General features: G+C 34.9%; 1 protein-coding gene, 1 long non-coding RNA gene, 1 other non-coding gene and 2 pseudogenes across 5 annotated transcripts; all 5 read right to left on the bottom strand.

Annotated features, from left to right (window-relative positions):
- Nucleotides 1–6717: 6717 nt before the first annotated feature.
- LOC146898435 (serrate RNA effector molecule-like) lies at nucleotides 6718–14215 on the bottom strand (annotated as a pseudogene). The gene is made up of 7 exons (XR_015023157.1): nucleotides 13410–14215; nucleotides 13273–13318; nucleotides 12675–12931; nucleotides 12416–12581; nucleotides 7226–7609; nucleotides 7086–7123; nucleotides 6718–6891 (listed from the first exon to the last, which is right to left on the bottom strand). The product of XR_015023157.1 is annotated as a serrate RNA effector molecule-like (transcript).
- LOC146898437 (uncharacterized) lies at nucleotides 7695–8814 on the bottom strand. The gene is made up of 2 exons (XR_015023462.1): nucleotides 8090–8814; nucleotides 7695–7972 (listed from the first exon to the last, which is right to left on the bottom strand). It is a non-coding gene; the product is annotated as an uncharacterized LOC146898437 (long non-coding RNA).
- LOC146898436 (uncharacterized) lies at nucleotides 11491–12415 on the bottom strand. Its single transcript, XM_085737649.1, has 4 exons — nucleotides 12237–12415; nucleotides 11951–12103; nucleotides 11809–11866; nucleotides 11491–11728 (listed from the first exon to the last, which is right to left on the bottom strand). The coding sequence occupies exons 1-4, from the start codon at nucleotides 12264–12266 to the stop codon at nucleotides 11631–11633; spliced, it is 339 nt and encodes a 112-aa protein (XP_085593775.1). The 5' UTR covers nucleotides 12267–12415; the 3' UTR covers nucleotides 11491–11630.
- Nucleotides 14216–14324: 109 nt separating the features above from the next.
- On the bottom strand, nucleotides 14325–20409 carry LOC146898434 (uncharacterized; annotated as a pseudogene). The gene is made up of 7 exons (XR_015023156.1): nucleotides 20323–20409; nucleotides 18509–18897; nucleotides 17432–17554; nucleotides 15960–16011; nucleotides 14696–14770; nucleotides 14518–14592; nucleotides 14325–14372 (listed from the first exon to the last, which is right to left on the bottom strand). The product of XR_015023156.1 is annotated as an uncharacterized LOC146898434 (transcript).
- A 2227-nt stretch (nucleotides 20410–22636) lies between these two features.
- On the bottom strand, nucleotides 22637–22743 carry LOC146898433 (small nucleolar RNA R71). The gene has a single exon (XR_015024395.1). It is a non-coding gene; the product is annotated as a small nucleolar RNA R71 (small nucleolar RNA).
- Between the last annotated feature and the right edge of the window lie 1751 nt (nucleotides 22744–24494).

The following is a 24494-nucleotide window of genomic DNA, read 5'->3' as shown; positions in this document are numbered from 1 at the left end:
ACGGTTACAATTCCTATAAATCAAAACCCATTCCATTAAAACCAATTTGAAAACAGTTATGATGCTTATACATGAATGATTAAAATTAACTCATTCCAAAAACAACAGTTACAATGCTTATAAATGAAGAATGTATTAAGAAGTTACCGTGGCTTAGCCTTGGGGATCGATGACAAAATCTTTGTGAATATCCCCATCTCAGATCTCGATTAGCAGAAGAGAAAATGTTCCAGATGTAAAAATGTTACTTAGTTTCAATTATCTAACCCTTTTACATACGTGTTTTCACTCTTTTACATTTGGGTTAAATATGCACACACTTTAATCTATTTTAAGATAAATAAATATTTTTATAATATATATTAATTTTGAACCATCATTTGTGATATTTGTTACTTTTACTTTGGCAAACCTAGATTTGTCTTGCAACCCGCACTTGCTTCTCTCCCTTAATTTCATTGTGTGTGACCAACCAGATCGGTAATCTCCATTGTTATGAATGTTATGAGTTAAAATGGAATGCACTGTCCGTGTAAATATATTTTACATTTTACACTGACAAAAAATAAAAAGTCACAACTTTGTCAATGTATTTACATGCATAGTAGTTGACTATTATTGAATGTCAGTGTAAAATTATATAATAGTATTAACATTATATTATGATTATTGTCTAGTTTCTGATTCGTTAAAACTCTTAAAACCCTTTCCATGAAAACCCATTTCAGATTTAAATCAAACATGTAAAATTCGTAAAAAAAAATCAACTCATTCCTTTAACACCTATATCAGATTGAAATTAAACGGTTACAATTCCTATAAATCAAAACCCATTCCATTAAAACCAATTTGAAAACAGTTACGATGCTTATAAATGAAGGATTAAAATTAACCCATTCCAAAAACAACAGTTACAATGCTTATAAACGAAGGATGTATTAAGAAGTTACCGTGGCTTAGCCTTGGGGATCGATGACAAAATCTTTGTGAATATCCCCATCTCAGATCTCGATTAGCAGAAGAGAAAATGTTCCAGATGTAGAAATGTTACTTGGTTTCAATTATCTAACCCTTTTACATATGTGTTTTCACTCTTTTACATTTGGGTTAAATATGCACACACTTAATCTATTTTAAGATAAATAAATATTTTTATAATATATATTAATTTTGAACCATCATTTAAGTAATATATTTAAGTAACCTTATGTTATTTTCTTTAGTAATTTTTCTCATATTTTAATATTTTGCTATTAATTTATAATTTATACTATAAAATTAACTTTTAAGCTTTATTGTCTTTAGTAATTTTTCACATATTTTAATTTTATTTTGGGTTGTTTCATAATTAAATTAACTTTTAAGCTTTATTGTCTTTAGTAATTTTTCACATATTTTAATTTTATTTTGGGTTGTTTCATAATTTATAATAGGGTTTAAAACTATATGTTAATAAAATTGTGAATAAAAAGTAACAAAAAATATGTATTCAAATTTTGATTATATTTAAATAGACCGCAATACTATGTTTGTTCGATCGTTATTTTTTTTTCTGGGTTATTAGAAATAAAAAAAAATTATTGAGCGAGTAAAGTGTAGATTTGGACATAAGAGGGGAGGGGAGTGGAGTGAATTATTTTCTAATATGTTTTGAATAAGGGGGAAGGGGAGCAGTGGCGGAGCCAAGAATTGTATAGAGCCTGGGCAAAAAATTTTATCGCAAAATATGGCATGCTTTTTTTGAAAGGAAAATATGGCATGTTAAGAACGTTAAAATATGACTTTACACAAAAAATTATAAATTTTTGACAAACGACAAATTAATTATGAATTTTTAAAATGTCAACAACTCAAAACAAAACGACGAAAATCTCGACCTATATATCAAATTTTGAGTTCATTATTTGTAGAGACATCTATAAAAATACATAAAAAGGATATGTAAAGTTTCATAGCATTTCGAAGTCGTTTCAATTTATTTTGATTTTTCAACCAATACCTGCAAAATAGAAATTTTGTTCCGAGTAAGCGTATACTCACAGGTCAAATTTAGTTCCCTAATTTTGTAGGCATGACTAGAACATGATAAGAAACTTCACAATGAAATTTTGTAGTTTTTAAACGAGATACAAATTAATTATAAATTGTTTAAGAAATTCATAATTATGGAGAATAAAATTTCATAATTAATTTGTCCCTGGTCGAAAAAATTTAATTTTTTGTGTAAAGCTATATTTTAGCGTGCTAAACATGCATGGAAAAAATTATGAAACTCGAATTACAATGTTAGAATATATGTTTTTTATTTTAAAAGGTTATTTTTTAGACATGGTGTATATTACATGGTCGATTTGAACAATTAACCCTACAAAATAAGAGAGATGAACCCGCCAATACTGTGCTAAATAAAATTAGAAGGTAAATGCCCTTTTCTGAGACCTCTTTGCGTGTGAGAATTTTCAGATTTTGCCAAATTTTTTTTTTAACTGGGTTAATGAGCTATTGGGTTGTACTATATATAAAGAAAGTGTCGATTGAGCCCGGGCAAGTGCCCGGGGTCACCGGGCGATTAAACCGCCTATAGAAGGGAGTGTATATTTTAACATACGAGGGGAGGGGAGGGGAGTATAATTTACTCTAGAATTTATTTAACCATGTTTATTGATTGGTTAGAAAATAAATTTATATTTTGGTACAAAATGACAACAATTTTCTAAGTTGTTTTACTTCTTCACCCTTTGGAAACAATGGTTTTGGATTAATTTTTGGTCTGAAATCACATTTTTACATGTGTTTTCACTCTTTTAAATTTGGGTTAAATATGTTTTTGATCCCTATAAATATGTCAATTTTTCTTTTTAGTCCGTCTAAAAATTTACTTCAACTTTTAGTCCTTCAAAATTTATCTTTACTTTTGGTCCGTCCTATCAAGTAAACGTATATGAAGAATTCATATTTTTTAATCAAATTTTGCAGAAAAATTTATAATATTATAAGAACCTCTCCAAAAAAAATTAGAAATTTTTAACAAAACGTGAATTAATTATGAATTTGTATATTTTTTACGGTTAAAAATTCATATTTAAACTATGGTTTGTTAAAAAATTCAAAAAAAAAAATTGAAGTGATTTTTGCACAATTTCATTAAAAAATACAAAATTTGACTTAAAAATACAAGGCAAGCAACACATCTCCCACAAATGCCATGCTTAAAAACCTGCTTCGAACGGTTCAACGACAGACGCTCATAATTGAGGAGCACAATCGAAAATAATTAAAGGATAAATGAAATCTAAAACAACAGAATCATTTAAGGAAAACAGACGAAGGTAGAACCACAACTCTTCTACTTCGTCTTCGCTTTTAATCGTTTTCGCTTTTTATACTTTGCGTGATAATGCTCCCAACTGCTACATCATCACGTGACATGTAAGTTAGAACCCCAACTCGCGATGGGTGATTCACACCTCGGGGCATTGAACTAAAATGATGTTTATGTTCGTCCACCGTTTACCATTCGAATTACATCTTCGAACACACGTTAGGAATACACTACTCTTGGACGTGAGTGCTTCTAATGGATACCCTGCATAATGATTAGAATGAGCATGCTTGGACCCCCTTGTAAAATATCACACAAGAATTCACTCTCAAACGAATGAGGCAAATGCTTGGGGTAGGAAGAGCAACATATTTAAGTTAAACAACGATTTAAAGAAGCAAGTCATATGCTCAATTTACCAGTTTTAAACCCTCAGAATGATCTAAGTCATCACTTCATAACGAAGCAATGACTACGACGAGGTGGGCACTATCCTCGGCCTATCAAATCTATTTTTGATTCAAAACGCTTGGTTATACAAACTAACCCTACAAGCATACGTTGTGTCAAAAAGGAAAACTCCTATGTATCATTGCGAGCAAACAAACCTAATCAAACTTCAAACTACGAGGATAACGATCACATTCAACACTTGAAAATTTTAAAGCAAATATATCAAGCTAATATAAGTTCGAAGTAAGCCTCATAAAAAGAGCACATCAATCGCAAAGTTATGTTTCGAAATGTAAACAAGCATTATCACGCGAGTATAAAAAGCAAAAACAATTAAAGAAAAGCAGGAAAATTGTACAAATTAAATGCGAGCCACAAAGGGCCACACATTGTCATGGCATAACGCCCGATTACAACACTTAGTGAAATTGATACAAAAAAAAAAAAAGGAGAAATAAAATTACAAGGCCGTTAGGCTTGAGCGTCATTGACAAGCTCATCTTCTTCAAAGTCTTCAGGGGTCACCAACATGTCGCCCTCCACGTACTTCAAATAATGAATCCCAGTGGTCACCCAGCTCGACCCCAAGATTCAATACTTTGATTTGGGCCACGAGATTGTGTTGAAATTACAAGTTTCAAGATATTCACTAGGTTCAATGTTGAAATCTATGCCATACATCATGGAGCAACTATAAAATTTGTAAGCATTATATTTCCAATTATTCACTTTTTTCTTTTTAACAAATATTTCCAATCATTCACTTTTATCTTTAAACCAATTTAGCTTAAATAATATTATACACCTATTTCTCAGCTCTTCATTTTTTATTTTTTAAGCAATTTAGCTTAAATAATAGTAAATTTAGAATATACTATTCCTGTTATTTTAAGAGTCTTAACATATCAAGAATGTTACAAAAAGTTTTCCTATTATTTTGATAATTATCACCTATCGTATCTAAAGCATGTCTTTTTTTGTGATAGATACAATAAGTTTTGGACACTTTCAGTGGCAGCAATGTCAAAGTGCAGTTTCAAGGATACTCTCATCAATACTCTAAAGCATTTTTTTCTCTCAAGGTTTTTCATGTTGATATACACATTCATGATTGGTGTAGCAAGGGACCCTTCAATATTTTACTCTCATCCATACTAGAATTTTTTCTTTCCATGTTATGCTTCCTTTTCGTACTCTAGAACACCCAATTATACATACACTCCATTATGGAAATTTATTTTGTACAATAATCAATAATAAAACTTAGGAGTATTGGACAGTTCTAAATTTGATTTAGCTAGAAGTTTGACTCAATTTGGCCATGAACTTCTGTTTTCAGCTCAAAATTGACTTGGTTCAAACTCGCAAATCACTCGGCTGAGCTTGTTAGTTTAATACATCGTCCTCATGCACTAAAGTTGCTCCGGCTACGCCACTCCACCGCGAGACATTGACCAAATCACATCCACCACACTCCTTTTCCAATTTCCTTTTCATTTTGCTGCATGTTGTGTTGAATTTTGGTTTAACTCTCTTGTAGTGACATTTCATGATTGGATACTTGAAGGAGAGCGTACTTGCAGTTGCACGATGGTTGAACTTCACGGAGAGATAAAACAAACTTTTGATTTTAATTTTATAAAACTCAGGTTTTAAAATTCCATTGGTTGTGTCTAAATTTGAGTGACCATGCAAGAATTTCTCATGAGAGATTCATTTCCATTGGATGGGAGTTTTATTTTGATACAATAATCTTAAACAATTATTGAAATGTCGGTGTAATTTGTTATACTTCATCCAAATATTAATCTTGACAAAGAGCGTTCAATTACTTAATCAAAACAATACATTTTGTAGATGATGGAATTGAAATGAACCTGTTGTATTAGAAGGATTTTCAAATTTCCTTGAATTTTGATTCCTCCGTTTTGAATTCTTGAGTAAAATAAATAAATTAATTAAATTGCTCCATTCAACATCTATTCTTCGATCATATATACTCTTTGCCACAACGGGGTATCGTCATGGGTGCCAAATTGAACACAACAACTTCATCTTGTATTGGAACTGACTCATCAATGTATAGAAAGTTGCTCAATAGATACCTCAATTTCTTTTCCTATCAGGTCTTAACTTCCAATTGGTTTATGTGTAAAATCTAATCATGTGTAAATTCCAATTGGTTTATATGTAAAGGATCCTGCTAACCGATGCCCCAGGGCACTGGTTAAGCATACCATAAAAGGGAATTATTACCATAAAAAGAAACTGTTTTTGACTTTATTATAAATTAATTATACAATTTCAATGATTTAACTACTATATAATTTCCTTTTTCATATCCTTAACCAATTCCCCGAAGGCACCGGTTAGCATTTCCCATATGTAAAATTTGTTCAGATCGTAATTCATGATCAACTTTTTCCAGCCTAGAGAGCAATTTGGATGTGCCTATTTGTGCCGAGAGTAATGTGTTCTTCACCAAACAATTGAACAAACTCGTTCTGAATACTAAACTTGTTCATCGTCCAAATGGAATTTTTACTAATTTCTAAATATTCTTTTTCTCCTTGTGTGATTTTTTTTTTAACTATTGATTACTACTCAGTTTTTATTTGAAAAAATGATTGACACTGGAATCCATACCTTAAACTGTTGTTATATCAATTTTGTTAAGTGAAGAAACGACTTGTTCTGCTGTAACTGTTACAGCCATATGGTGAAGAAGCTCGAAGGTATTTTATATCTTATTATGTTAAACCAAACGAATGCACATTTTAGTAAAAATAAAATTATCCAATCAATTGATTTAAATAAATTATAATTGGACTATAGTTATTGCTTTTTATAATTTCTCAAAATAATGAAATATTCCCAGGGACATGAAGGGACATGAATTTCCGTAAAAAGTAAAAATGTCACCGAAAAATTCACGAAACAGAGCATGAACCCAGCAAAAATATCAAGAACACAGCCAGCTTTCAACTCTGTAGGTCGCATGGCCACTCAATCTCAGAATTTATACAAAACCAGTCACCTAAAGACACCTACAAACTCCGATAGTCTAGCACGGATTCACGGTGACCTCTTCGTTTGGAGCATCCAAATCTTGATAACTGCAACACCAATGGAAAACATGCATTTCATACAAAGGTAACCACAGAACACAATACAAATTTGACGACATCAATTAAGTGCAAATAGCAATATTGATATCTGCATTCTTAGAACACTTTAGAAAAAAAAGAAGGGACAGACTGGAGAAGCACACAAAATATATGAGCAAAGGGTCATGCAGAGAACACTTTACCTTTGCCTCTTCCGTGGATCTGGTCTAAAACCTAAAACCTGGAGGAAGAGTAATTATTGGTTAATAAGTGTGCTCAAAAGCTCAACACCTTCTAAACCCTTAACAGATGTTAGGCCTCGTATAATGACTGTGGGACCCACATATCCGTTGTGAGACTTGTCATCAGTTTTGTTGTGATCACTGCTGCATGAAATATTATCTCCAATCCTCTTTTCTGTGTCAAGCTTGTGAACAAGGGCCTGAGCCTGTTGAACATCTGCTTGTATTCGTCTAGGTTCAGAACTGATAGGATGAGTCTTTAATGCAGTCCTTAATGTCGGAAGGGACGCCACAGCTGTCAAAGTCCCACCATACCGAAACCCTATATTTAAAGTTATCTCGATGAGGTTTCTCTTCAACATGACTAGGACTCTGGTCCACTTCGGACTTAGCATTGCTTTTCCAAAATGTCCACCAACTACTAATCCAACTATAGAAAGTTGAAGTAAATGGGCTACGACAAACTTCATCAACCTCCTTTCTAGCTGGAATCTCATGTTTGTTTTTGAACATGGTGCAATCATTACAAGTAGAGAGATTCTGTGAAGGGTTTATTTTTTCCAGAATTTCAGGATTTACATCAACAGACGTAATTTCACCATCGCTGCTAACACATGATGAGGATATTCTGGGAATCCCATCTGCACTTCTATCCAAATTTTTACCCTCATTGTGTAGCTTTTGAGTTGCGGCACCATCCTCCTGCTTATTCTTAACAGCAGATTTCGTTGATGGGACCAAACACACCCAAAAATTATCTCCTCCTAAATACTGGAGTTGTACATGTGATATAGATACTAGAAAGTCTATAGAAACTTTTCTCCAAAGATACTAGCTTTTGATAATCCCTACACAAAATAGAACCGAGAAACCATATAAAAAATTCACAATCAAGCATCACATTCACATGACACAACCAAAAAGTCAACAATAAAAGGAAAAGAAAAAACAAAAACAAATCATACCGTTGAAATCACAATAATAAACTTTTTCACTAAATTTGCCATTCTTGGGGTCCTGATTAAAGTTAATAGCTTCATAAACAGGATTCTCCCTTTTACAATTTACAATCATTTGCATTAATTACACCTTTTAACTAACATACATGAAACTTAATCTGTTGTTATTACTAGATATTCTCTGCGTACCCCTTGGAATTTTGGGGTGGTCATAGTTCTGGAACGGAAAGAGTTCATTATAGAAAGAGGTGGTGACTACAAGGAAACACTTCCATGTGGAATACATTACTTGAATCCTTTTGAAGACAGGATAGCATTTGTCCAAAGCATGGAGGAGCAGAAGGTACATATTACATCAGAGTATTTAAAATTTAAGGATCGGAACGTGCTTGCTATGGATATTGAGATGACCATAAAGGTACGTTTAAATTACCTAAATTTTATATTAATTTTGCAAAAATACTAGAACATACAATATTTAGACTTAGTTATGCGGGTAAGATGAGAGGAAGATGGAAATAGATGAGGAAATGGGAACCTATGTTCATTTAAGATAACATCCTTAGAGATGTAGAGCCTCCCATCAGTAGATAGACACGTGTAACCTTTGCGACTTGGTGAGTAGCCTATAAAGACACACTTATGCTGGTTATAAGGCCTGAGATGAGGATAACAAGGGGACTTGTAATCTGGCACTTGATTGTAAAGTTTGAAGAAAGGGGACTGCATTTGTAACACAGGAGTTGGCATTCTATTGATGAGATAGGTAGCTGCTTTCAATGCATAATCCCAATAAGTGAGAGGGAAGCTTGCTTGTGTTAGCAACAACTTCCCAATGTCAGAGACTAATAGAAGGTTTTTGAATGTAAGTTGAGTGCGTGGCTTGTATCGTTAGTGTAAGTGAGCTGAACCAATAGAGGTCAATTCTCTAATAAACCTGCAGTTTTGCTTTATCTTCATTGCGTCTTTCAACTTTTTAATAATGTTGTCCTAAATAGGTCTTTGATGCCAAGAAGGCATCGTACAATGGCGATGTCATAGCAAAAATGCTCAAAATTTCAAGCGAAAATCTTAAAACTGAAGTAAAAGACTGTCATTCAGATTCAATGAATGAACAAGAAAATAGAAGCAAGCTTAGTAAGAAAATCATAGTAAGTTAGCTCTCTATCAGCAAAAAAAAAATGTGTATCACTTTATTTCAAATGTAAATAATAAGTGCAAACAAAATTGTTTCAGGCTTCGATTAATGAAGCTACGGTTAAACCTTACGGAATAAAATGTCTTCGTCACAAAAGCGAGTGCTATCAAATCAATGTTTATTTATTATTTACAATACATACTAACTTAATTTGATTGTATTTGGTAGTGAATTGACACCCAATACAAAAGAAAGAGGGTAGCAAAGTAATTGAAGAAGAAGAAAAACAGCCAACAAAAATTAGTAAGTATTGAAACATGTTTACTTTGGTTAACATCATGTGACGTAAACTGATAGTTTTTGAATGCATAGGTGTTATCTCTTCTCCTATTGAAAAGGGAAAATAAGAGATCAGGCACACATATACTTTTTCCAAAAGGACTGTTTGATGATTTGACTGCAACTTTCTTAAGGGCTGCAACAATTCATATCAATGACAGAAAAATGGTTCCCCATGATATTGAAATATTGATTTATGTTTCAAGCATGTTGAGCTCTAAGTATGGCAGAAAGAAAATGTCACACCTTGGAGGCTGTTGGTGGGATCTTGAAAATTTAGGTCTGGACAAAGATGTAACACTTGAAAGATGAAGCATGTGTTGAGAGCAGAATTTGAAGATAAGAATGTTATAAAGGTTTGGGAAGACTTGCCTCCAATTGAGGTTTATTCAAACCCAAATTACTGCAAGAGGTTTTTAGACCAGTGGAGTGAAGGTTTTAAATACAACTCAACTATGAAGCTGATTATGAAATCTTAAAGGATATTATCTTTTAGCGCCTGAAAATGAAATGGAATGCTGAAAAATGTACGTTATGTCAATTTTTCATGTCATGGGCAATGAGAGTGATTGTAAAGAGGGTACAAAATCCCAGTTTGCTGATCTGTTAAAAGACATGGTTTCAAATGATAAAGTATTTGAGGAATTTTGGGTTGATGTGCAAAACCTAGTTGAAAACCTAGGTGAAACTAGAGCAAGTCCAGGCAGTTATGTGGCCCTGTTTTCTGAGGACAGGATTAACAAACGCCTATTGCGTTATTTGGGAAGACTAGGTTACAACATAGTTCTCATTAGTCGTGCAAGAAAAAATCAACTACAAAATGAAGCTAATGTGCGTATTACATGGGATAGATTTAAGAAGTAAAAAATAGTTTTTTCTAAGGTACACGGCTAGCTTAAATTACTTGGTTTTATAATTTGGTATGACTATTCGGTTGAAGTTATTATTAGTAGTAGTATATTATAAATTATTCGTAATTATATGTATTTATTCTAACATTTTTCTCTCAATCTCTCTCTTCAGCCACAAAATAGCCAAACCAAATAATTTATAATATACTACTAATAATAATAACTTCAACCGAATAGTCAAACCAAATTATAAAACCAAGTAATTTTAGCTAGCTGTGTACCTTAGAAAAAACTATTTTTTACTTCTTAAATCTATCCCATGTAATACGCACATTAGCTTCATTTTGTAGTTGATTTTTTCTTGCACGACTAATGAGAACTATGTTGTAACCTAGTCTTCCCAAATAACGCAATAGGCGTTTGTTAATCATGTCCTCATAAAACAGGGCCACATGCCGGGACTTGCTCTAGTTTCAACTAGGTTTTCAACTAGGTTTTGCACATCAACCCAAAATTCCTCAAGTACTTTATCATTTGAAACCAGGTCTTTTAACAGATCAGCAAACTGGGATTTTTGTACCCTCTTTACAATCACTCTCATAGCCCATGACATGAAAATTTGACATAACGTACATTTTTCAGCATTCCATTTCATTTTCAGGCGCCAAAAGATAATATCCTTTAAGATTTCATAATCAGCTTCATTGCTTCCCTTTAGAGTTTAGTTGTATTTAAAACCTTCACTCCACTGGTCTAAAAACCTCTTGCAGTAATTTGGGTTTGAATAAACCTCAATTGGAGGCAAGTCTTCTCAAAACTTTATAACATTCTTCTCTTCAAATTCTGCTCTCAACACTTGCTTCATTTTTCAAGTGTTACATCTTTGTCCAGACCTAAATTTTCAAGATCCCATCAACAGCCTCCAAGGTGTGACATTTTCTTTCTGCCATACTTAGAGCTCAACATGCTTGAAACATAAATCAATATTTCAATATCATGGGGAACCATTTTTCTGTCATTGATATGAATTGTTGCAGCCCTTAAAAAATTTGCAGTCAAATCATCAAACAACCATTCTACTTTGTAACAAATCCTTTTGGTAAAAGTATATGTGTGTCTGATCTCTTCTTTTCCCTTTTCAATAGGAGAAGAGATAACACCTATACATTACAAAAACTATCAGTTTACGTCACATGATGTTAACCAAAGTAAACATGTTTCAATACTTACTAATTTGTGTTGGCTGTTTTTCTTCTTCTTCTTCTTCTTCTTCAATTACTTTGCTACCCTCTTTCTTTTGTATTGGGTGCCAATTCACTACCAAATACAATCAAAATAAGTTAATATGTATTGTAAATAATAAATAAATAAATAAACATTGATTTGATAGCACTCACTTTTGTGACGAAGGCATTTTATTCCGTATGGTTTAACCGTAGCTTCATTAATCGAAGCCTGAAACAATTTTGTTTACACTTATTATTTACATTTAAAATAAAGTGATACACACTTTTTTTTGCTGATAGAGAGCTAACTTACTATGATTTTCTTACTAAGCTTGCTTCTATTTTCTTGTTCATTCATTGAATCTGAATGACAGTGTTTTACTTCAGTTTTAAGATTTTCGCTTGAAATTTTGAGCAATTTTGCTATGACATCGCCATTGTACGATGCCTTCTTGGCATCAAAGACCTGTTTAGGACAACATTATTAAAAAGCTGAAAGACACAATGAAGATAAAGCAAAACTGCAGGTTTATTAGAGAATTGACCTCTATTGGTTCAGCTCAGTTACACTCACGATACAAGCCACGCACTCAACTTACATTCAAAAACCTTCTATTAGTCCCTGACATTGGGAAGTTGTTGCTAGCACAAGCAAGCTTCCCTCTCACTTATTGGGATTATGCATTGAAAGCAGCTACCTATCTCATCAATAGAATGCCAACTCCTGTGTTACAAATGCAGTCCACTTTACCTTCGCATCTTCCATGGATCTGGTCTAAAACCTAAAACCTGGAGGAAGAGTAATTATTGGTGCCGGTCCACCCATATGATGCGGGCCAGACAGCATATTTCTTCCAGAGCCATCAAATGAAGATGGTCCACCTTGATCTCTAAACATCTGCAATGCAACTTCTGGTGGAGCAGGAACAAAAGGTCCTAATGGCCTGTAGAGTTATAGTTTATATAATCACTCACCGCTGAAGAAATAAAAAATTTGCATCAGATTGTGAGAAAGGTAATTGGAAGAGGCAACTGACCCAGCACCAGGTACAGGCATCAATACTGGTGGAGGTATATCTGAGGTAAAAGGAGGAACACCAGGCCCTGCAAAAGTATCTTGCATTGTTTCATCATGGTTTCCCATCTCAAGTGCTTTAGACTGCCTTTCACGGGATGGGGAATTAGCTCTATCTCCATTCATTCTGTCATACCGTTCATGGTCTCGACGTTTACCACGATCATCTCTCAATCGGCCCTCCAGACCTAACCTTTGATTTAAAGGCCTGTTGTCCTTCTACAGATGAAAAAGAAAAAAAACAGAAAGGACCATAGCAATTTGAAATGAGTATAGATTATAATATTTAAAAGAAATACAAGTGCTAAGCTCAAGACAAAGGTTGACATAAACTCCTTAAGGTTGATACATCAGATTATCTTCAATCATGGATATACCGCATAGTAAGGAAAGTAAAAGAAAAACTTTTCACTGTTTGACAAGCTGTTCAGAACCCATGGTTCTGAAATGCCATATTGAGGATAAACTGCTATCAAAACATGAACACCAAAAGGTTCTCGTAAATACAACGATCATAAAGAGTTTTATCAGATCATGTTTCAATGGATATAGTGGTCTACCTGAGGTTGCTGCATGACAGGCTTTCCACCGGGAGCATCTTGATCACTACAACAGTAGCAAGGCTACTATTAGTGATATTTTCACCAATACTCGCAATACTGACTACAAAATATAGAAAGTCTTACTTATTACTTACTTCATGTAATTTTGAGTAAAGAGATCCTCATGCAATTTCGAAGTTTGTTCAAGATCAAGCTCAGGGTGCTTTAGCTTCAGATGTTTGTACACAAATTCAGCAGCATGAAAAACTTTGTGCAGTCCTTAGCTCCACAACCATACTTCCATCCATACTTTTCGTTCCTGATTTTTATAACACATGGATCCAACACTTCAATTGCTGCAGCATCTATTTTCTCCTTAGCAGCTATTACTTCCAATGCAACCTGACCATTCAACCTTCCCTTCCAAAATGAGTCAAGTTTCTTCTCCCATTCTGACCCTGATTTACCTGTTTCTTCATGCCCTGTTCTTTCTGGCCTCACATGCCTAAAACCCTTAGCCTCATTAGGCTCAATCCTGCCATAATAATCTACACCATCAATCCGCCACAGATATGTAATAAGTGTGCTCAAAAGCTCAACACCTTCTAAACCCTTAACAGATGTTAGGCCTCGTATAATGACTGTGGGACCCACAGATCCGTTCAGACTTGTCATCAGTTTTGTTGTGATCACTGCTGCATAAAATATTATCTCCAATCCTCTTTTCGGTGTCAAGCTTGTGAACAAGGGCCTGAGCCTGTTGAACATCTGCTTGTATTCGTCTAGGTTCAGAACTGATAGGATGAGTCTTTGGAGCAGCTGAGAAATCAATTTTTTTATTAGAACCCCACCCATCTCTTCTTCGTTTATCGTCCGCTTCCTCCTCTGAATTTGGCTTGCTAGCTTGCCCTGATTTGCTGGATAAAGAGGCACTTAAACCCGGATTTCTGCATTGGTTGTAACACCAAATATGCACAAGTATGAACAAGGAAGGCCAGATTGAGAGATGCACAAACAAGAGTAAGTAAAAAAGAGGACAATACGTTATGTTTTTCAATTGATAATAATTACCTTACAATGACTGTAAGCAAATTTGTTGGATGATATTTATCTTTCAACTTACGTAAAAATTAAAACGAGAAACGAAATTCAACATCAGATTGTGTGGACTTCCAAAAATATGGCAATTCATAGTTTGACAGTAAACATTTAAAGATCGAAAACTATAGATTGTTAGAGAATAGAGAATATAAAGATACATACCACTCCTCATCCTTATGAGTATTGAAATAAGCTCTCTTTTGTGTAGAAATATACTCTGATTTGTATTCTTGATACCTAGAAAAAATCAATCAGAAGTCATTTGTCAATGAAGATCTGAAAATTTCTTACATAACTCGAATTCTCAGACATAATGCAAAAGATTATTTTCACAACTTACCTACGTTCTGCTTCAGTTGGTAGTATATCATCCTCAAGCTCCTGAATGAATTATTTATAGGACATCAACCCTTCTCTAAAACAGGTCATAATTATACTAATGTTAACATGTAGTTCCAGAAAGAACAATTATCAGACAAGTAAAATAAAGACAGCTTAGAATCATCAAACAGACAATAATATAATCATTGTGTACAATAAGTGTTACTTTCATTATTTATTTACTGAAGAAATTCAATTGTAGAAGCATTTAGGTATTAAAGTGTCGCAAATAGATATTTAGTGTTGAACGGATAAATGAATGTTCTATAAGTAGAAAGCAGAAAAACTGACTAGAAATAAAAGCAAGACAAAAATAATGCACTGAGTGCGTGCTCCTTAAAGCTCAGGATCAAGATTTTAAATATAAAAAATATGAAAAATGAATTTTGTTGAAGTTTCTTTTAGCTGAAACAACAGTTCATTCACCATGAGTTGATTAAAACAACAATGAAAATTAAAACCAAGACCTGAAACAATGAAAATTAAAACCAAGACCTGAAATTATAATATTGCAACTTTTTAAGGGAATTTCAGATTAAGTTGTTACATTGAGATATCAACAAAACCTAACCAGTACAACAGTAAGCTCAGGAGCCCATTATCTCTATTCAGCTGCCTATAATGCTCTCAATATATATTGCACACAAAAAGGAACATTGGATACGATGTATTCACTGATAGCATGATGAAGATCATGTTTGTGATGGTAATGATATAATTTTCTATGTGCCAAAAAGCATGCGAAGTCAAGGGCGACATGTGATGTGATACAGCACTGCAGTTATTTGATATGGAATAAAGAGGAAACCACAAACAGCTTGCGGTTAATTAAAATTGCATGAAAAAGGAGTTATGCAAAAGCAATTATTAGTTTTGAAAATATGAATTCTGAATTGGCCAGAAGAAGACAAGTTGCTTAAATAAGATATCAAACATGGTCAAGAAAGGCAATGCCAAGAAAAGTTGAGTCTAAATGACTTGATGAAATCCAGTTTAGGAACCTGTTAACAGTCATGTCATATAACCAATGTGGGGATCCAGTCAACATTGTATATAGACTTCCATAGAAAATATCAATGCCTAAAAACATCTTTTGGATAAAGACAAATTATTCATTAACCACTGATAAAACTCTCTGTCTATGATGGACATGAAAGACAACAATTTGTAGGTAATATTGATTCATCAAACGGTACAACTGAGAAAAAAACTAGAAAGCTGACCTTTGCCCACCGCCACTTGGCAAGTCTGCATAACCACGATTGGATTCCATACCTGTAAAAGGTAAGTACCAAAATAATAAGTCATCTTGATCCGATAATAAAATTCATGTGAAAAAAACCAAGCATCCCGTTCTAAATCTGGGTAAACCTGAAGAAGTATGTGATTTTGATTTACTTTAATTTTTATGTCACTAGCAAAGTTGTGTACTTTGATCAAGGATGAAGCCAAATCGAAAATAGAAATGCACAGAGCATAAACTTTAAAAAGCTGTTATCAGTCTTTGGAACAAATTAAGAACAGATTACAATTAATAACAAGGGAATTATGAAAAGCTGTTAACTGTAGAGAAATAAAGCTCATGAACTATACTGAAAACCATCAACCATTAAGAGAAGAAACTGACAATTTAGAGAATCAACTTGGCCGTGATAGGGCAAGTGTTGTCAAATATCGGCCATGGCAGAATGCAGTGGCGGATATTTTGATAACCAACATAGGCAATTTTTGAAAGATGACGGCGCCATAGCATTTTATGGCAGATATATATATATATATATGGCTACTAAAAATGGCAGAAATTTGGCTTTCCGCAATCGATAACACTGGTCTTAGGTGATCAACCACTGAACTCATACATATTTTGTAGTATAGTTTATTGAAAGGTATCAATTTGGTAGTGATAGGGCAAGTGTTGTCAAATATCGGTCATGGCGGAATGCAGTGGCATTCTGCCATTTTGAGTAGCCATATATCTGCCATAAAATGCTATGGCACGTCTATCTTTCAAAAATTGCCTATGGTGGTTGTCAAACTTTGACAACCACCATAGGCAATTTTTGAAAGATAGACGTGCCATAGCATTTTATGGCAGATATATGGCTACTCAAAATGGCAGAATTTTGGCTTTCCACCATCCGCAATCGATAACACTGGTCTTGGGTGATCAACCAGTGAGTGAACTCGTACATACTTTGTATAGTTTAATGGAAGGTATGAGATAAAACATAAGTATATACACATTGATTTCTTTTACGAAGAAAAGGCCTGTGATTGGGTGAAGAGAGGGTCCAATGTAAGATATTGAAGAAGGGAGTTCATGTTACTTGTACAAACTAGAATTAGGTCCTGTTTGGATAAACAACTTATTCGCAGCTTATAGCACAAGCGCTTATGTATAACCTTGCATAAGCTATTTTTATAGTAAAAGATAAAATAATGTTAAATTGTTTTTGTGCATGTTATAAGTTGTTTTTACAAGCTATATTGCCGAACTTATGAAAATAAGTTGAAAAAGCTTATGAAAATTGTCATAAGCTGTTTTCACAAGTCCTTCCAAACAGTCTCACAAAATGTATGCTAGTAGATAAGCTCAAATAAGCTAATCCAAACAGGCCCTTAATGCTTTGTCATGCATGAAACAAAATGATGGTAAAAAAGGAAGAACCCAAGCAATTAGCATCTATTAACATACCAGAGATCCCATTTTGATATCATCCTGTAGAACGATGTCCAAACCTACCAAAAGACCTGTCATCACCATAACCACCTCTTCCACCCACCCCTATCATAACCACCGTAATTATCATATTCAGGTCTGCGGTAATCAGATGATGAAAACACAGTCAGAATGATTTTTCTACAACAAGAACACACATGATATTAAACCATACCTCATATTAACAACACATCCTCAAGTAGTCAAACTTTTTGTACTTTTGTGTCCATTTGGACCCACATCAATATTGAAATTTATATCATCCAATGATTAAGATATCAGAAACTATAAAAGAAAACTGTGAACACTCAGCTTTCTAATCATTACCAAATGAAGTGCACCAGAACTATAGAATCATAAAAAAGGCTTATCTGATTTTAGATTATTTTTTTCTGATTTCATTTTCTATTTTCACTTTTAATTCTAAAGTATCACCTTGTTTTCAAATATTTGTACACAAAATCATCGAAATCAGAAAACAAAGTAAAATGCAACAATTTTGTAGTTAAAAATGAAACTGCAAATGAAAACTACAAAATTATTCTCAACGAACCTGCCAAAGGCTACAATCGAAACGTTTTCTAAACGTGGAATTTGCTTAACACACAAGTTCAAACTACAATCGTAGGAGTGACCAGTGTTGCATTCAAGTAATTCATTTTCTCAAATTATTTCCGGTGTCTGCGTGTCAATGTTGTGTTCATAAGCACACATAATTGATTTTAAAAAAATAAAACTACCAACAAAAAGTTCAAAATACTTTAAAAAGAAATTTGAAATTCATCAGGTTTTGTTTTCTGCATCCAAAATCAAATTCTAAGCAACTGCAACAACTAGCTAATAACATAAAATTCAATAATTGAAAATTTGAATTAGCAGAACAAGAACAAATTCTAGGCATTGCAATTTCACGTTAAGAAGTTCCATAATCGAAAAATTGAACTAGCAAAACATTGAAAAATTTCTCTACATTGCAATTTCACACTTGGAAATTCAATAATTGAAAATTCAAAATAGCAAAACAAGAACAAATTCCAGACATTGCAATTTTACCTATCATCGGGTCCATAACCGCCACGGGACTACCACCTCTCCTGGAGCGTTTATAATTATTATAATGCGGAGGCGATCTTCGCAGCGGTGGTGAATGACGGTTGTCACGATACGGAGGAGGAATAGGACTACGCGTCAAGATATGGAGGAGGACTAGGACTACGCCTGAGGACGATCGAAATCTCTATCTCTATCATCGCGGGGTAATCTCTGCGATGGAAGGAGGATTGTAGAGGTAGTGGAGCGAGATCGGAATCGAGGGTGGAGGTGGGAGGAGGTGATTGGGATTGCGGTTGTGACAGTGGTGGAGGGGAGGTGGTGGTTGGGAGTATCAGATCGAAGTGTGAAGATTGTAAAACTATCCAACCTTGTTTGATTCGATTCAAAACCTAACCGAACGAACCTAAATCGATCTAAAACCTAACCGAACCAACCTAAATCGATCTAGTTTGATTGATTAGTTCTTTATTTTGAAATCCAAAGAACGATGAATCTAACCGATACTAACTTCACTCCTTATTTTAGTAATATTTGAAGTGGATAAAATAGTCACAAGAAAGGGGGGTTTGAATTGTGACCCTTTAAAAATTAACCTGCAACTTAAAAATGATTCTCAAGTAGTTTACTTGGAATAGTTAAGTTAACTTTCTGACTTCAGAACGTTCTGACGTTCTTGTGCAGATTATGCAGAAACTGATTTAATTAAGTAACTGTGTTGTGTGTGTTTAGTGTATACTGAATTTAAAGAGTATAAGGAAGAAAGAAAGAACACACAGAGATTTATAGAGGTTCACCCAATGTGGGCTAGTCCTCTCCTCACAATCTTGTGAGAGTTTCCACTATGATGCCTGAGATAACCTCTCAAGTCCTGCACTTTACAATCTGTGTTCAGCTGAACACTTACACCTCTGTATTTTCTTAGCTTCAGCAGGCTTGCACCTTGTTGCTAAGTTACCCACTTAGACTTTTACACCTTCTGCTCAAACTAACACTTTAGCACCTCTAAAGCTAGATGAGACTTTCTTTTCTTCTTGCTAAGTTACCCACTTAGACTTTGCACCTTCAGCTCAAACTAACACTTTAGTACCCCTAAAGCTAGATGAGACTTTACAAGATGTTTGGAGTTTGAATGTTTGAGAAACAAACAGAAGAAGAAAGAAGAAGAAGTTATCTTGAAGATAACAGAGAGTATTGATTTGCACCAAGTAATGAAAGCCTTAGTCATTGATCAATTTCAGTTTGCGAAAGCTTCAAACAAAATCAAGTTGTTTTCTTGTATGCTTTGCAATATGTGTGGAGTTTGAATGTTTGAGAATCAAACAGAGGAGGGGGAAGAGAAGTTATCTTTGCAAGAGATAACAAAGAGTATTGATTTGCACTAAGTAAATGAAAGCCTTAGTGATTGATCAATTTCTATTGCAAGAGCTTTTAAACAATCTTCAAGTTGTTTATTTGAATGCTTTGGCAAGGTGCAAGTTTTGCTGAGCCTTAGATCTGTATTTATAGAGTCTTTGGGCTCATATAGCCGTTGTAGGGTGTCCAATGGTGTTATGCCACGTGTCCTGGGCCCCACAAGCTTTTACTTGAAAATCTGGGTGAACATTCTGATCTCTGATGAACATCAGAATGTTGTTGCGTTCATGATGATCTTCATCTGGGTTCATCATGTTCTTCATCTGGGTTCATCATGTATGAATGAACATATGAAGTTCTGGGCATGTCATATGCTTTTCATATGAATTTCTGGGCAATAACCAAAGTATGGACTTTTCTTCATACTTCAGAAAGTTCATTTCCCAGATCTGCCTTGGAACTTGGTGCAAGAAGATATAGTGGGATTCTGCATCTTCATACACATGCTTTGAGAGATTGTGTGGTCCTTGTTCTGTACCAACTCCCATGTGTGTCTATCTCTGATTGAGCAAGACAGATTTGCTTTGCTTTGGCTTTTGCTTTTCACCTACTGTACTGTTCATAAAGTAAGCCTGTGCTGAGCTGAACATTCTGATCATCAGAATGTTCCATTTGTTTCACTTAGGATGATTTGTAAGACTATCATTTGATGTAATCAAATGCTAATAGTGAAACACAATGAAGAGCAGTGTATATAACATCTAGGATGATATTCCTCTTTGGAATATTCCTAGGACTTTAATGTTCATAGTCTTAAATGAACATTAAGTATCCTTTTTAACATAATCCTTGTATATGCCTTTATTGCTTGATTGATCCATGCAGAAGTACTTCTCTTGACATTTATTTATGTCACATGTGCCTTGCATGACCTTTGATGACATTCTGTCATTACGTAATATTAGGGACTTATTGTGACATTTTGATAGAGTTCTCATGCAATTTATACTGTTCTGGAGTGCAAAAAGCTTAAAATTTGAAGTCTGTTCGAAGGAAATCGCGCCACGCCAATTTCAAGCCGTGCTGCGATTTTTGAAGCAAAAATACACACTTCCTGTAAAGGGGAAATCGCGGCACGCCAATTAACAAGGCGCGGCGCGATTTTGATGGGTCAGGCCCATGACTTCTATAAATACTGCACTCAATCTGAAGAACAGGGGTGACGATTTTGGAGAACGAAAGTGCGATTTTAACACCCAGAAGGCTGCAGCGGAGAGGATTTCATCATCTCTAACCCAGTTTATGTATGTTTTAATTCTTTCATTGATTATGCTATTTGTAAACTCAATTATGAGTAGCTAAATCTCTTAGAGATTAGGTCGGAGATGAACCTATGTAACCCTAATTGATCATATGTTGCTGTGAAACTCTATTACTTATTAATGATATTCTAGTTTTCATTCAATTCAATTGTTCTTACTGCTTTTTATATCCTGATCAAATATAAACATGATTTTGTGAGATCGAATGACTATTGACCATAGCTTTCGACTTAGACCTAATTGAATTGTTCTAATAAACATGGTTAGTCTAGGAATGGATAATCGTTTGTTAGTGATATTAGGTTAACGTGCTTAAACCTTTGATGATTATTAGACCACCTAAGGAATTAGGGGCTGTAGTTTAAAAAGAGGGTCCTAACTCAAGGGATTGATTAGGGCTAATTTGTTAACTATCGTGAAACTAGAGAATCATTAGTAATAATAGGTGCAGTAACCAATTAGGGGAAACATAGAGGATTCGAAGACCTGATCTCATCTCTCTCCTATTTTCTTAATCAAATCTTTACTATTTTATTTGATTTCTTAAAATCAAACCAAATCTACTGCCTAGTGGCAAAACAAAATAAACTTTTATACATCCTACTTTTATAACGAAATTGAATTATTGAAGTTAAAAACAGTCCTCGTGGGATCGATATTTTTACTACTTCGATAGTATTTGGTGCACTTGCCAGAGATCTATCAAGTTTTTGGCGCCGTTGCCGGGGACTGTTGAATTATTTCAACAAGGCAATTACGTTATAATTTAGGGTTTTTGCAATTTAATTTTCTGTTTTTTAATTTTTATTTTTCTGTTTTCATATTCACTTGATTACTTTGCGTTGTGCAGTGCTACTAAGGTATTTTGCTGTTTATGCGAGGTAAACAGAGCTCTGACGACTTAGAGTACGATCCGGAGATTGAAAGAACTGCTAGAGCACTTCGGAAAGCTGTCCGATCGCAAAGGTTAGCTCAATCCGTTCCACCGGGTGTTCGAGAACAAGTACCGGAGCAACTCTCAAGTGAATCTGAAACAATCTCTTCTCCTAAATCTGCAACGATGGAAGGAGAAGGAGTTGTACCACCAAGACCTAAGCTTGGAGACTACGGGTTAGCCACTCATCGCGGTCAACTGACCCACACTTTTCAACCAGCTAACCCCGTAGCGTTCGACATCAAGACAACTGTCCTCAATGGTTTGAGGGACAAGCAATTCGATGGGACTGAAGCTATGAGTCCTCATGAACACTTGAGCCGTTTTGCTGAAACCTGTGAGTTTTGTGTGCAACCAGCCACCGTGACTGAAGCACAAAAGAAGCTAAGGCTATTTCCTTTCACCTTGACGGGAAGAGCAAAAGATTGGTTGCTAACAATTCCAAACGGGACTGTCCAAACATGGGAAGAGTTAGAGCTGAAGTTCTTGGAGAAATACTTCCCTGTGTCTAAGTATTGGGACAAGAAGATGGAGATCTCTAACTTCAAGCAAGGAGAAGGTGAATCATTGTATGATGCTTGGGAGCGATTCAATTTGCTTCTCAAGAGATGCCCTAATCATGAGTTCACCGAGAAGCAATACCTCCAAATCTTCACTGAGGGGGTAACACCAAACACTCGAATGTTCTTAGATGCTTCCGCGGGAGGTAGTCTCAAGAGCAAAACTGATCATGAAGTCCAAGCTTTGATAGAAAACATGGCTGGAAATGAGTATCGTGCTGAAGCTAAGAAGAAGGAAAGAGGAGTGTTTGGGGTAAGTGAACAAACTGCTATCCTTGCCAACCAAGCAGCAATGAACAAACAGATCGAAGCTCTAACTAAGGAGTTTCAAGGCTTCACTTTGGCTCAAAAGCAACAACAAGTAGCTGCAATCAAGTGTGACTTATGTGGTGAAGAACATCCCAACGGTGAATGTGTTCCGGAAGGATCAAGTGAAGAAGCTAACTTCATGGGAGGATATCAAAGGCAGAATCAATACTACAATTCAGGCATTAATAAGCATCCAAATCTAAGCTACTCAAATAACAATGCTTTGAACTCTCAGATGCTCACTCCTCCTCAACAACAACAAAGGAAGCCATCAGCTCTTGAGGAAACTATGATGAACTTCATGAAGATGACTCAAGGCAACTTTGAAGAGATGAAGAAGAGTCAAGAAGCTGAAAGAAAGAACAATGAAGCTTCTAGGAAGATGCTTGAAACTCAACTGGGGCAATTAGCTAAGCAGTTGGCTGAACAAAACAAAGGCGGATTCTCAGGTAACACTAAAGATAACCCTAAGAATGAGTCTTGTAATGCTATTGAATTGAGGAGCAAAAAGGTTTTGACACCTTTAGTTCCAAAAGCTCCAAAGAAGGTTGATGAAGTGGTTGAGGTGGAGGAGAATGATGTAGTTGAAAAAAATGAGAATGGTGTAGTTGAAAAAGAAAATGATCATGGAGTAGTTGAAAACGAAAGGAAGGAAAAAATAGAGGGAGAAAAAAATGAGAAGTTAATTGATGAAGATTCAATCTTGAGGAAGTCGAAGAGTCAAATTTTGAAAGATGGAGACAAACCACAGGTTATTCCATCATATGTGAAGCTTCCATACCCTCACCTTTCGAAGAAGAAAGAAAAGGATGAAGGCCAATTCAAGAAGTTCATGCAACTTTTCTCACAACTTCAAGTGAATATTCCTTTCGGTGAAGCTCTTGATCAAATGCCGTTGTATGCTAAGTTCATGAAAGACTTGTTGACTAAACGAAGGAAGCCTAAGGATGATGAGAACATAGCACTTTCTGAAAATTGTAGTGCTATTCTTCAAAAGAAGCTGCCACCTAAGCTGAAGGATCCTGGTGCTTTTACTATCCCTTGTTCAATTGGGCCGGTAGACATTGGAAGAGCTTTATGTGATTTGGGAGCAAGTATAAATCTGATGCCACTTTCAATGATGAAGAAGCTTAAATGTGGGGAACCAAAACCAACAAGAATGACCATCACTTTAGCTGATCGGTCAATCTCTTATCCTTTCGGTATACTTGAAGATGTGCTAGTCAAGGTTAATGACTTGGTATTTCCAGCAGATTTTGTGGTCCTAGATATGGCTGAAGATGAAGACATGCCACTCATTCTAGGGAGACCTTTCCTTGCAACTGGTCGTGCTTTGATTGATGTTGAGCGTGGAGAGCTAATGTTGAGATTCCATAAGGAGCAGGTAGTCTTCAATATCTTTGAGGCAATGAAGCACCAAGATGAGAATCCCAAGTGTTACCGGATTGATGTTGTGGAAGAAACTGTCGAAGATAAAACACTTGAATCTCAATCTATTCAATCTACGG

The sequence above is a fragment of the Medicago sativa genome, chromosome 8 (genome assembly GCF_051527215.1).
Source record: "Medicago sativa cultivar Bolivia chromosome 8, Bolivia_mono, whole genome shotgun sequence".
Lineage (NCBI taxonomy): Eukaryota > Viridiplantae > Streptophyta > Magnoliopsida > Fabales > Fabaceae > Medicago > Medicago sativa.
This window is presented reverse-complemented; position numbering and strand designations above follow the sequence as displayed.